The 15223-nt window shown below is 47.8% G+C and overlaps 1 protein-coding gene across 1 annotated transcript in view; it reads right to left on the bottom strand.

Annotated features, from left to right (window-relative positions):
* Positions 1-15223, bottom strand: part of cubn (cubilin (intrinsic factor-cobalamin receptor)) — a 277880-nt gene that overhangs the window by 257739 nt on the left and 4918 nt on the right. The window contains exons 4-11 of the mRNA XM_072451238.1: positions 13034-13072; positions 11779-11880; positions 10519-10622; positions 9259-9385; positions 5011-5179; positions 3980-4111; positions 2503-2598; positions 1124-1248 (exon numbers count right to left, since the gene is read on the bottom strand). Coding sequence (XP_072307339.1) covers positions 1124-1248; positions 2503-2598; positions 3980-4111; positions 5011-5179; positions 9259-9385; positions 10519-10622; positions 11779-11880; positions 13034-13072 — 894 coding nt within the window. The remainder of the gene's footprint in view (positions 1-1123; positions 1249-2502; positions 2599-3979; positions 4112-5010; positions 5180-9258; positions 9386-10518; positions 10623-11778; positions 11881-13033; positions 13073-15223) is intronic.

The following is a 15223-nucleotide window of genomic DNA, read 5'->3' as shown; positions in this document are numbered from 1 at the left end:
ATATATTTCATATGTATATATGTCGTATGTATATATGTCGTATGTATATATGTCGTATGTAAATATGTCGTATGTATATATTTCGTATGTATATATGTCGTATGTATATATGTCGTATGTATATATGTCGTATGTATATATTTCGTATGTACATATGTCGTATGTATATATTTCATATGTATATATGTCGTATGTATATATGTCGTATGTATATATTTCGTATGTACATATGTCGTATGTATATATTTCGTATGTATATATTTCGTATGTATATATGTCGTATGTATATATTTCGTATGTATATATTTCTTATGTATATATGTCGTATGTATATATGCCGTATGTATATATTTCTTATGTATATATGTCGTATGTATATATTTCCTATGTATATATGTGTATGTATATATGTCGTATGTATGTATGTCGTATGTATATATGTCGTATGTATATATGTCGAATGTATATATTTCGTATGTATATATTTCGTATGTATATATGTCGTATGTATATATTTCGTATGTATATATGTCGTATGTATATATGTGTATGTATATATGTCGTATGTATATATGTCGAACGTATATATTTCGTACGTATATATGTCGTATGTATATATTTCTTATGTATATATGTCGTATGTATATATTTCGTATGTATATATGTCGTATGTATATATGTCGTATGTATATATGTCGTATGTATATATTTCGTATGTATATATTTCGTATGTATATATGTCGTATGTATATATGTCGTATGTATATATTTCGTATGTATATATTTCGTATGTATATATTTCGTATGTATATATGTCGTATGTATATATGTCGTATGTATATATGTCGTATGTATATATTTCATATGTATATATGTCGTATGTATATATTTCGTATGTATATATTTCGTATGTATATATGTCGTATGTATATATTTCGTATGTATATATTTCGTATGTATATATTTCGTATGTATATATGTCGTATGTATATATGTCGTATGTATATATGTCGTATGTATATATGTCGTATGTATATATGTCGTATGTATATATGTCGTATGTATATATGTCGTATGTATATATGTCGTATGTATATATGTCGTATGAATATATGAGTCTTACCACACACTGGCCGTTGACACAGGGGTTGTTGGTTTGGCAGATGTTGCTGGTCTGAGAGCATCCGCTGGGGCCATAACCGCTCCCAGTGTAACCAGGGGGACAGGTGCAGATGGGCAGACTGGACCCTGGGACAGAGAGAGGACGTGAGTGAGACGAACACCGAGCTGGACGAGAGGCCTACAGCTGTTTAACCCTGTGAGGACGTGTGTGAGACGAACACCGAGCTGGACGAGAGGCCTACAGCTGTTTAACCCTGTGAGGACGTGAGTGAGACCAACACCGAGCTGGACGAGAGGCCTACAGCTGTTTAACCCTGTGAGGACGTGTGTGAGACGAACACCGAGCTGGACGAGAGGCCTACAGCTGTTTAACCCTGTGAGGACGTGAGTGAGACCAACACCGAGCTGGACGAGAGGCCTACAGCTGTTTAACCCTGTGAGGACGTGTGTGAGACGAACACCGAGCTGGACGAGAGGCCTACAGCTGTTTAACCCTGTGAGGACGTGTGTGAGACGAACACCGAGCTGGACGAGAGGCCTACAGCTGTTTAACCCTGTGAGGACGTGTGTGAGACGAACACCGAGCTGGACGAGAGGCCTACAGCTGTTTAACCCTGTGAGGACGTGTGTGAGACGAACACCGAGCTGGACGAGAGGCCTACAGCTGTTTAACCCTGTGAGGACGTGAGTGAGACGAACACCGAGCTGGACGAGAGGCCTACAGCTGTTTAACCCTGTGAGGACGTGTGTGAGACGAACACCGAGCTGGACGAGAGGCCTACAGCTGTTTAACCCTGTGAGGACGTGTGTGAGACGAACACCGAGCTGGACGAGAGGCCTACAGCTGTTTAACCCTGTGAGGACGTGTGTGAGACGAACACCGAGCTGGACGAGAGGCCTACAGCTGTTTAACCCTGTGAGGACGTGAGTGAGACGAACACCGAGCTGGACGAGAGGCCTACAGCTGTTTAACCCTGTGAGGACGTGAGTGAGACGAACACCGAGCTGGACGAGAGGCCTACAGCTGTTTAACCCTGTGAGGACGTGTGTGAGACGAACACCGAGCTGGACGAGAGGCCTACAGCTGTTTAACCCTGTGAGGACGTGTGTGAGACGAACACCGAGCTGGACGAGAGGCCTACAGCTGTTTAACCCTGACCCTTCATCTCAGTCGCAGGAGCCCAACTGATTCCTCTAAAGCTTGATCTTTTTATCATTTTTACCTGACCAGGTGTAAATATAATCGTTGCTAATGTCCCCTGCTAATGTCCCCTGCTAATGTCCCCTTCTGGCTCCGAAGTTCTTCGTGAACAATTTCAAAATATAGTTCCACTTGTCTTGAACTAAAAAGAAAGAACATGGATGCGTTACTGAAAGTACCTGCGCTGGAGGAGCACGTGGCCAGAGGATAACAGCCTCCGTTGTTGGTCTCACAGATGTTGCTCTGGGTGCAGGTTCTACCGTCGCCCTGGTAACCTGAACACACAACAGCATAATATCCCTGAATATTCTCTCTGCTCCAGCTCAGACTCTTGCTCTACATCCAATCCAACGTTCCATCGAATACAAATGAATGGTCTCTATTCTCAAGTATTAAACATGAGTCATCTCTGCTCTCCTGGCCTACAGTGTCCGAGGAGCAGGCCTACAGTGTCCGAGGAGCAGGCCTACAGTGTCCGAGGAGCAGGCCTACAGTGTCCGAGGAGCAGGCCTACAGTGTCTGAGGAGCAGGCCTACAGTGTCCGAGGAGCGGGCCTACAGTGTCCGAGGAGCGGGCCTACAGTGTCCGAGGAGCGGGCCTACAGTGTCCGAGGAGCGGGCCTACAGTGTCCGAGGAGCAGGCCTACAGTGTCTGAGGAGCAGGCCTACAGTGTCCGAGGAGCAGGCCTACAGTGTCCGAGGAGCAGGCCTACAGTGTCCGAGGAGCGGGCCTACAGTGTCCGAGGAGCAGGCCTACAGTGTCCGAGGAGCAGGCCTACAGTGTCTGAGGAGGCAGAAGACACAGCGTCCACAATGAGCTCCCGGTTCACCTGGTACAGGGAGAGAGTTCAGGACCTGGTCCACTGTCCTGTCCAGAGAGGGCAGGAGTTCTTCTGAGAGGTTCTAGTGTCGACCGGCCTCTCTGACCTCGCTGACCACTGTGTCTTTCAGGAGCACCTGAGGCTGGAGAGTGAGCGGCCGAACAAGAACCGGGACGTTTCAGCTGGATTGTGCTCAGATGGTTGAACATGGCATTATCATGACATGAGCTGATGTGGATGAAGGACACGACAGTGAACGTGTGACATCTGGCTCTTTGTGTTTATAGAACATAATGAATGATGAAAAGAATAATAGTTTTTGATGTTTTTGTCTGGTGCAGCTTCTGAGAACAGAGTGACGTCTGAGATTATGACATCATCAAATTCTAGAACGAGAAAACTGGAGGAAAAACAATGGGATATCAATGGATTCACTTCAGAAATATATCATTTACTATTGTATTTTAATAACATTATGAAGACCTCCAGTATATTCTATTTCTGGCAGAATGCATATTTTTAGCTTTTCCAGAACATATATATGTAATATACTGTATCCACAGATACAGTATATTACACATTTTATTCTTATTGTTTTTAAAGGACAGGCAGAGAAACTAATATTTCAACCCTAGAAACCCTAAAGGGTTTGAAAGGGTTTTAAAACCATAAGTATTTTGATCTGATGTCAGGTCATCTTTGAGAACGTCTAAAGACTTCACTTCACTTTCATCTACTTTCTGGATCTTTGAACATTTTGCTGACGCAGCGTTTTGAAGGATGGACACACACGACTGAAGCTGGTTCTGAATGTGATGATGTTAGTGTGAGTTTACCAGGAGGACATGTCCCACAGTGGAAGGAGCCCATGGTGTTGAGGCACTGCACCAGGGGCGACGTGGAGCAGCCGCCATTGTTGCCCCGGCACTCATCCACGTCCTGACAGCTGTAGCCGTTCCCCTGCCAGCCTGACACAGCATCACACACATTTACATACGTGTTCACCACACGACACGCGTGTCCAGCACACGACACGACGACACGCGTGTCCAGCACACGACACGCGTGTTCACCACACGACACGCGTGTCCAGTACACGACACGCGTGTCCAGTACACGACACGCGTGTCCAGTACACGACACGCGTGTCCAGTACACGACACGACGACACGCGTGTCCAGCACACGACACGCGTGTTCACCACACGACACGCGTGTCCAGTACACGACACGCGTGTCCAGCACACGACACGCGTGTCCAGTACACGACACGCGTGTCCAGTACACGACACGCGTGTCCAGTACACGACACGACGACACGCGTGTCCAGCACACGACACGCGTGTTCACCACACGACACGCGTGTCCAGCACACGACACGCGTGTCCAGTACACGACACGCGTGTCCAGCACACGACACGCGTGTCCAGCACACGACACGCGTGTCGTGTACTGGACACGCGTGTCCAGTACACGACACGCGTGTCCAGCACACGACACGCGTGTCCAGTACACGACACGCGTGTCCAGTACACGACACGACGACACGCGTGTCCAGCACACGACACGCGTGTTCACCACACGACACGCGTGTCCAGCACACGACACGCGTGTCCAGTACACGACACGCGTGTCCAGCACACGACACGCGTGTCCAGTACACGACACGCGTGTCCAGCACACGACACGCGTGTCCAGCACACGACACGCGTGTCCAGTACACGACACATAATAATCATAATGTAAATGTTCTTAAAGAGCATATTTTGTAATGGTATGAGAAGTTTATTTGAACACTACGCACCTCTTACATTGTGACAACATGGAAAGACTCAAATGTGTTCTGTATGTAGTCATAATGGTGGTACCTGCAGGACACTGGCCGCAGTAGAAGGAGCCCTGCGTGTTGAAGCAGTCCACGCTGGGGTTGGTGGAGCAGGGCTTGTTGGGCAGACTGCACTCGTCCACATCGGCCACACAGGCTGGGTTCCCTGCAGGAGAGTCCCAGCCAGACTCACAGATGCACTGGTACTTGGGCTGCACCACAAGCACATGTACTCACTACTGCACACTCATGACAAGACGGCCAAAACAAGTCACATTTTTTTTACATTAAGTATCTTTGTTAATAGTTTCATGGGTAACTAGGAATGTCCCATTTTGTAATAATCGTGACTACTATAAAATGTATGGTAATTGTATGTTGATACTGTTTGACATTTTGTAATAAAGACAGTGACGTTATCAAATCAAACTATCAAAGAGAATAAACAATCAGTGATTTCCATGATTAATATAAAAAATCTCAATCTAGAAACCTTCAATCACATAGTCTCAATGTTCAGTGAAAAGAAGTGTTTGTGTCGACTTATGCATCACTGACTAGTTAAATACTGAAATAAAACTAAAATAATCATTATTTACAGGCAATCGCAATGATTGTGAGAAAATGAATGTTAACATCCATAAGAATGTTTTGGAGCAGCTCTTATTGTGCCCCAGGAGCCAATAAGAGCTGCGGAGAAGACCCAGGAAGACCCAGCGTGTCCGGGTCTTCTCCGGGGCCTCTTCCTGGTGAGACATGTCTCAAACACCTCTTCAAGGAGGCGCCCAGGAGGCATGCTGAGCCACCTGAGCTGGCTCCTCTCAATCAATCAATCAATCAATCAATCAAGCTTTATTTATAGAGCCCTTTACAACACTCAAGCTGACCAAAGTGACCAAAGTGCTTCACAATAAAACAAGGCAATACAAAACATTAAAAGTCAGTCTGAATGAATAAGTTTTAAGCCTACATTTAAAAAGGCAGTGATGGCACATGTCGGGGGGCAATTTGTTCATTAATGTGGAGGAGCAGCGGCTATACTCTGAGCCCCTCCCGTGTGACTAAGCTCCTCACCCTAACTCTAAGGGAGCGCCTAGCCACCCTGTGGAGTTGAACTCCTCCACTTGGAGCAAGGACTCCCCACCCACTCCCCACCTTTTTCCAGATGAGAACCATGGCCTTGGATTTGGAGTTGCTGATTCTCACCCAGCTGCTTCACACTTGGCTGCAAACTGTCCCAGTGCATGTTGCTTGACCGCCACGCGATGTTGCAGGGACGTGTCAGCGAAGACAGTCCTACAACATCCAGAGACTTTAGGTCCTCAGGGCGGATCTCATCCACCCCCGGAGCCACTGAGGAGTAACAACCTCAGTGACTTCAGCTTGGGTGATGGACGAGTCAGCCTCTGAGTCCTCGGTCTCTGCTTCCTCTTCAGAAGACGTGAAAGTGGGATTAAGGAGGTCAAAGTCCACAAGTCTTTACTCGCACCATAAATAGTGTTGGTGAAGCACTGCTTCCCCCTCCTGAGGCATCAGATTTAATTTGAGGCTGATGGACGGTACTTTTCCATGGCCTCACCGAACTCCTCTCAGCCCAGGTTTTGCCTCTGTGACAGCACAAGCTGGAGAGCGCTTGGCCGGCTGATACCTGTCAACGGCCTCAGGAGTCCTACAAGCCAAAGTGGCCCTAAAACCACCTAGACACTTGACTCACTTTGCACCTGTAACTGACAAAACTGTCCATGAGATCATCACCAGTCTGAGTTCATCTACAGCTGCCTCCATGTGTGAGCCTCCAGATTTCTAAAGTCTGTGCTGAACAGTTTGTTAGCACCATTCACTCACATAGTTAACATGTCGCTTCAATCTGGAACATTCCCAATGTCTTTGAAAACTGTGGTCATAAAGCCTCTGCTAAAGAAGAGCAGTCTTGATGCTGCAGTACTGAGTCATGACAGGTCCATCTCTAATCTAACATTTTGGGGCAAAGTCCTTGAAAAGGTCGTTTACAACAGATTTCCTCTTAAGAAACAACTTATTTGATGTTTTTCAGGTTTTAGACCTCATCACACTGAGACTGCTGTTGTCATGGTGACTGAGACTGCTGTTGTCATGGTGACTGAGACTGCTGTTGTCATGGTGACTGAGACTGCTGTTGTCAAGGTGACAAATGACATCCTCCTGAACACTGACACGGGCAAAGCCTCAGTCTTAATTCTGTTAGATCTGAGTGCTGCTTTTGACACTGTCGATCATGGGATCCTCTTACAGAGACTAGAGGACTGGGTGGACATCACTGGCCCCGCCCTAAACTGGTTAAGGTCCTATCTGGAAGACAGGAAGTACTTTGTGTCTCAGACCACATGCCCCTGACCTGTGGGGTGACCCAAGGGTCAGTCCTGGGACCCCTTCTGTTCAACCTCTACATGCTGCCGTTAGGTCAGCTGATACGCAGTGAAAATGTGTCCTATCACAATGATGCAGACGAGTCAGATCTATGTTTCACTGTCGCAGGTGAATATGGACCAGTGGATTCACTCTGTCACTGCATCCAACAGATCAGTTTGTGGAGGCAAAACAACTTTCTCCAGCTGAACTCAGACAAGACTAAAATCATCGTCTTTGTCACAGAAACAAAGACAAAGTGTTAGCGGTCACCTCCAGAGTCTCGCTCTAAAACCTACAAACCAAGTTACAAATCTGGGGGTAATAATGGACTCAGACTTGAACTTTAACACATCAAATAAATAACATCAGCAGCTTTTTACCATCTAAAAAACATTGACAAAATCAAAAATATAGTGTCAAAGCCAGATTTGGAGAGACTTATCCATGTGTTTGTCTCCAGTAGATTAGACTGTAACGGCCGCTCACTGGCCTCTCCAAACGAGCTGTAAAACAGCTGCAGTACATCCAGAACGCTGCTGCTCGGGTCCTGACTAGAACCAGGAAGTACCATCACATTAGTCCTGTTCTCAGGGGCCGGCCTCCTGCTGGTGCCAGAGGCAGGACTAAACATGGAGCGGCCTCCTGCTGGTGCCAGAGTCAGGACTAAACATGGACCGGCCTCCTGCTGGTGCCAGAGTCAGGACTAAACATGGAGCGGCCTCCTGCTGGTGCCAGAGTCAGGACTAAACATGGACCGGCCTCCTGCTGGTGCCAGAGTCAGGACTAAACATGGACCGGCCTCCTGCTGGTGCCAGAGTCAGGACTAAACATGGGCCAGCCTCCTGCTGGTGCCAGAGTCAGGACTAAACATGGACCGGCCTCCTGCTGGTGCCAGAGTCAGGACTAAACATGGACCAGCCTCCTGCTGGTGCCAGAGTCAGGACTAAACATGGAGCGGCCTCCTGCTGGTGCCAGAGTCAGGACTAAACATGGACCGGCCTCCTGCTGGTGCCAGAGTCAGGACTAAACATGGACCGGCCTCCTGCTGGTGCCAGAGTCAGGACTAAACATGGGCCAGCCTCCTGCTGGTGCCAGAGTCAGGACTAAACATGGACCGGCCTCCTGCTGGTGCCAGAGTCAGGACTAAACATGGACCAGCCTCCTGCTGGTGCCAGAGTCAGGACTAAACATGGAGCGGCCTCCTGCTGGTGCCAGAGTCAGGACTAAACATGGACCGGCCTCCTGCTGGTGCCAGAGTCAGGACTAAACATGGACCGGCCTCCTGCTGGTGCCAGAGTCAGGACTAAACATGGAGCGGCCTCCTGCTGGTGCCAGAGTCAGGACTAAACATGGACCGGCCTCCTGCTGGTGCCAGAGTCAGGACTAAACATGGAGCGGCCTCCTGCTGGTGCCAGAGTCAGGACTAAACATGGAGCGGCCTCCTGCTGGTGCCAGAGTCAGGACTAAACATGGACCGGCCTCCTGCTGGTGCCAGAGTCAGGACTAAACATGGACCGGCCTCCTGCTGGTGCCAGAGTCAGGACTAAACATGAGCTTTAGGGTCGTCAACCAACACTCAAAAGTGCATTTTTATTGAAAAAACAGTGATACATTTCCACAGTTTTCCTGCTAATCTGAGTGACACCACAGTAACAGCAGTGGCCCCTGACCTTTGACCCCTCTGTAGAGAAATGGACCAGACCAGAACAGTCCAAGTCCCGACCTCTGAGTTTGAGGAGTGAGTGTGACCGATCATTTAAATGCTCTGACACTATGAAATACAATCATCATAAGTAATTCAATGTCTTCCTTGTCTATTTTAATGGTTGAATGACACATTGAATGAATTATTGAATTGTGCATTCATTGATTTTATTTGGCACAATGATGATTCCAAACACACCTGTCCGGGCACGACACGGTCTGCATCGATGCATGTCCCGTGCACACACAGGTCCTGGCCCGCCCCCCTGCAGTCGTCATAGCGCTGTGTGCAGAGAGAGCCGCCCCACTCAGGAGAGCAGCTGCACCTGGAACAGGACAAGAGGCTGTTGGTCTGGAACGACTGGGACTCCTTTATGTGGACCAAAGGTTTCCAATATGAATGGATTCATCTCAGGCCGAGCAAATCTAAATGACTTGATATATTACTCATTCATGGTTTATTGAGCGTAAAAAACCCTTGGGTTGGCAGAGGTGGACACAGTACGGGGGGGGTTTCCGGTCATCTGGAGCATGAGGGGCTCTGGGCTTGTAGTTGGTGAGAAGCCGGAGCCCACTCCACACAGAGGCGGGGCCACTCCACACAGAGGCGGGGCCACTCCACACAGAGGCGGGGCCACTCCACACAGAGGCGGGGCCACTCCACACAGAGGCGGGGTTGTTGTTTGAGAACTGCTGCTTCAGACGTGTATTGTACTAGGATCTAGCTCTCCACACCTCCTGCTACATCCATACTTTGCATCTTTGTAGCGCTCTCCATCACCGGCCCTGTTCTCCGCCTCCTTCTGCTGCCTCAGCCTCAGTTTAAGTGTGTGTGTGATGTCTAATGCTGTCCTCACAGAATGTGTGACATCACAGTGTCTGTGTCCTCATCCCAACTGTCTGTGGCAGCTCTGAAGACCTCCCAGTCTGTAATGTCCAAACACACACGTAGCTCCTCCCAGTCTGTAACGTCCACACACACACGTAGCTCCTCCCAGTCTGTAATGTCCAAACACACACACGTAGCTCCTCCCAGTCTGTAATGTCCAAACACACACACGTAGCTCCTCCCAGTCTGTAATGTCCACACACACACGTAGCTCCTCCCAGTCTGTAATGTCCACACACACACGTAGCTCCTCCCAGTCTGTAATGTCCAGAGAGCCCCGCACGCTTTCCTCTTCTGGGGCGTCTCACACTTTAAACCAAAGAAGGGCTAATTCTGCAGCAGATGCTAAAAAAAATTGAACTAGATCCGTAGGAGTTGTGGTTCTGATGGATGAGAGCTCTTAACCGCTGTAAGAGCAGGAAAAACAGACAAAAAAAGGTGCACCGAAACACCATGGCATTCATAAGCGGTGCTATCTTGGTTAGTAAAAAACATAATACAGTACAACAGTACTTTTACTGTAGTGCATTTGTAAATAAAGTGTCAAATGTGTTGAGACGCGATGCTTACGAGAAGGATCCAGCCGTGTTGACGCAGGTGGCTCCGTTCTGACAGCCGCTTAACGTCCCGGCAAACGTCTGACACTCGTTCACATCTGTGCCACAGTTTGGGCCCTGACACAAACACACTGCATTATTATGACTGTATGACATCAAATATGGTGTTCAGTGCTGTGCAGCTAAAAACAACATCATTAAAGCAGCAAAGCATTTGGAGTCTGACGTTAAAATTCATCTCATTTAGGCTACAAAGGTTAAATGAATTAAATCTCAAATTGTCTGTCTCTGTGGAAACACTGGAATACTTTGCCCATTGTATTCAAATGGATGAAACCATTTATCAAACATGTTGCTCTTCAGTCAGTGCAGGGCTGTTCTGGATGTTCTGGATCTGTCTCTTTGTATGCAGCTCACCACTTCTCCCTTCACCACTTCTCCCTTCACCCCAGGCTGACTCCAGTCCTGTGGGCCCCGGGGCCACGGTAATGACTCTATAAACACACTCGCTCCTCTCGGCCTGGGCGTCGTGAAACAGGAAGTGTGCCATTAGCATGCGTTGTGTAGCACAGAGTTGTGTGTGATCAGCACAGTGGCTGAGTGGTTAGCACTCTGGCAGGTGAATGAGGCTCTGCAGGTGAACGAGGCTCTGCAGGTGAACCAGGCTCTGCAGGTGAACCAGGCTCTGCAGGTGAACGAGGCTCTGCAGGTGAACCAGGCTCTGCAGGTGAACCAGGCTCTGCAGGTGAACGAGGCTCTGCAGGTGAACCAGGCTCTGCAGGTGAACCAGGCTCTGCAGGTGAACCAGGCTCTGCAGGTGAACCAGGCTCTGCAGGTGAACGAGGCTCTGCAGGTGAACCAGGCTCTGCAGGTGAACCAGGCTCTGCAGGTGAACCAGGCTCTGCAGGTGAACCAGGCTCTGCAGGTGAACCAGGCCCTGCAGGTGAACCAGGCTCTGCAGGTGAACCAGGCTCTGCAGGTGAACCAGGCTCTGCAGGTGAACCAGGCCCTGCAGGTGAACCAGGCTCTGCAGGTGAACCAGGCTCTGCAGGTGAACCAGGCTCTGCAGGTGAACCAGGCTCTGCAGGTGAACCAGGCCCTGCAGGTGAACCAGGCTCTGCAGGTGAGCAGGAGGTGCATCCTATGATTGACATGTGAATGAACTACCAGGAAATGAGACAAAGATTTGGCGCCAAAAAATCCTCCATAATTCCTTGAAGTTAAGTTAAAAGGTGCATTCATGGCCTTGGCTCGGTCACACGGACATACTGACCCCCCAGTTGTTGGGACACAGGCAGTGGAAGGAGCTGAGCAGGTTCAGACATGTTCCTCCGTTCTGACATGGATTACTGCTGCACCAGACCCTCTGCACCGTCTGCACAAGGAACAAAAGAGGAACATGAGGAACACACGAGGAACACAAGGAACACACGAGGAACACAAGAGGAACACAAGGAACACACGAGGAACACAAGAGGAACACGAGGAACACAAGAGGAACACAAGGAACACAAGAGGAACACGAGGAACACAAGAGGAACACAAGAGGAACACAAGAGGAACACAAGGAACACAAGAGGAACACGAGGAACACAAGAGGAACACACGAGGAACACAAGGAACACAAGAGGAACACGAGGAACACAAGAGGAACACACGAGGAACACACGAGGAACACAAGAGGAACACGAGGAACACAAGAGGAACACGAGGAACACAAGAGGAACACAAGGAACACACGAGGAACACAAGAGGAACACGAGGAACACAAGAGGAACACAAGGAACACACGAGGAAGAAAAGGAACACACGAGGAACACAAGAGGAACACGAGGAACACAAGAGGAACACAAGGAACACACGAGGAACAAAAGGAACACACGAGGAACACAAGAGGAACACGAGGAACACAAGAGGAACACGAGGAACACAAGAGGAACACAAGGAACACACGAGGAAGAAAAGGAACACACGAGGAACACAAGAGGAACACGAGGAACACAAGAGGAACACGAGGAACACAAAGAACACGAGTATTAAAGAATCAGAATCAGAAAAGGTTTATTGCCATTGAACACAGTTCGCATAGAAACGTGTCAATGATTAAATAAATGTCGATAAAGTCAAAAATGACATGCACAATAATTTACTGATAAAATAAGGTACAGAGTGTGTGTCTGAGTGTGTAGTACATACTCAGAAGTACACAGAAGCTAATACTCTAGAACGATACAACAGCGTCTTCAAGTCTCTTTACAGAATACAAAGACACATTTGGTTGTACATAAATAGATTGAATAAATTCAAATAACCATTCTTTGAAATATTATTCTCTAAACAATACTTATTTCGTCATCATCATCAGTATTATTGAGCAGATCTAAATGTTGTCTTCTTTTATACCGGGACGTTTTAAATGGTCCTGGTTCAGTCCTTCAGAAAACCTGATATAATCCACTACTGTAACTCTCAGGGGCATTTGTTTGTGAGAAGTAAAGTTTAAAAGGACAAAGTAAATCAAAGCTCACCAGTTCCAGAGCTGAGACTTTGCTCTCCAGTGTTGTGACCTGAAAGGAGACGAAGCATTATTTTAGACACATTTGATCCAGTAATGAACCATAAACCAGGATCAACTTTTTTAATCTTCACTTGCTGTACACTCCCTACCTAACCAGCCACATGAATTCTCATGATCTCAGGAGCTGTGGTGTGTTGAATGGGCCCCTCGCAGAAAATATGGCATGTCCTCTCAAAAGTATTGCGTTCTCTATATTAAGAGAAATATGACGACGATGATGTGGAGTACAGAGGACTGGAGCAGGACTTTGTGGACTGGTGTCAGCGGAACCACCTCCTCATCAACGCGGGGAAGACCAAGGAGAGGCCACGCCCCCCTCACCAGTGAACATCCAGGGACGGGACATTGAGAGAGTGACTCATACAAGGACCTGGTGTTCATCTGAACCACAAACTGGACTCATAACACAGACTGAACAGGAAGAGCCAGAGTCGGCTCCACCTCCTGAGGAGACTCAGGTCTTTTGGAGTGACAGGGCCACTCCTGACAGGGCCGCTCCTGACAGGGCCACTCCTGAAGATCTTCTCTGACTCTGTGGTGGCATCAGCTCCTGTAGGTGTGGTCTGCTGGAGCAGCAGCATCACAGAGAGGGAGAGGAAGAGGCTGGACAAAGCTCCGTCCTGGGCTGTCCTCTGGACTCGGTGCAGGAGGTGGGGGACAGAAGGGTCCTGGCTAAACTCACATCTATGCTGGACCATGAGTGTCGCCCTCTGCAGGACACTCTGTCCCCTGCAGGACACTCTGTTCACTCTGGAGAGCAGCTTCAGTGACTGATCCACCCTCAGTCTTTCCTTCTGCTGCTCTCAGACTTTAGAACAAACACTGTTAGTCCTGATCATGTGCAATACTGACCTACCCATGTGCAATACTGACATACCCATGTGCAATACTGACATACCCATGTGCAATACTGACATACCCATGTGCAATACTGTCATACCCATGTGCAATACTGTCATACCCATGTGCAATACTGACATACCCATGTGCAATACTGTCATACCCATGTGCAATACTGTCATACCCATGTGCAATACTGTCATACCCATGTGCAATACTGTCATACCCATGTGCAATACTGTCATACCCATGTGCAATACTGACATACCCATGTGCAATACTGACATACCCATGTGCAATACTGTCATACCCATGTGCAATACTGACATACCCATGTGCAATACTGACATACCCATGTGCAATACTGTCATACCCATGTGCAATACTGTCATACCCATGTGCAATACTGTCATACCCCTGTGCAATACTGTCATACCCCTGTGCAATACTGACATACCCATGTGCAATACTGTCATACCCATGTGCAATACTGTCATACCCCTGTGCAATACTGACATACCCATGTGCAATACTGACATACCCATGTGCAATACTGTCATACCCATGTGCAATACTGACATACCCATGTGCAATACTGACATACCCATGTGCAATACTGTCATACCCATGTGCAATACTGTCATACCCATGTGCAATACTGTCATACCCATGTGCAATACTGTCATACCCATGTGCAATACTGACATACCCATGTGCAATACTGACATACCCATGTGCAATACTGTCATACCCATGTGCAATACTGACATACCCATGTGCAATACTGACATACCCATGTGCAATACTGTCATACCCATGTGCAATACTGTCATACCCATGTGCAATACTGTCATACCCCTGTGCAATACTGACATACCCATGTGCAATACTGTCATACCCATGTGCAATACTGTCATACCCCTGTGCAATACTGACATACCCATGTGCAATACTGACATACCCATAAAGTCAATCAAATTGAAGCAATATTCTCGGTCCATATAACTGCTGTAGTCATCTGTTCTTTGTTCTGTACCTACTTTGTGTTGCAACACTGGAATTTCCCCAGTGGGACAAATAAAGACTTATCTTATCTTATCTTGGATCACTAAGAACCATGTCACTTCAAAATGATGAATGTGAAGTGTGGGGCCCCAGGCCCCAGGTGAAGGCCCCGCTCTTTACCCTGGACTTAGCAGCCGGGAAAAGCCCAGCAACAAACTCAAACTGGAGGAAAAACACTTTGAATGTAGAACATTTTCTGGCCCCTCGGGGCCTCTCGGGGCCTCTCTGGGCTTTA

This window comes from Eucyclogobius newberryi, unplaced genomic scaffold (assembly GCF_026437365.1).
Source record: "Eucyclogobius newberryi isolate DKJ021-1_F unplaced genomic scaffold, fEucNew1.0.hap1 SCAF_18, whole genome shotgun sequence".
NCBI lineage: Eukaryota > Metazoa > Chordata > Actinopteri > Gobiiformes > Gobiidae > Eucyclogobius > Eucyclogobius newberryi.
Note: the sequence above shows the minus strand (reverse complement) of the source record. Positions and strands in the feature narration are given on the sequence as shown.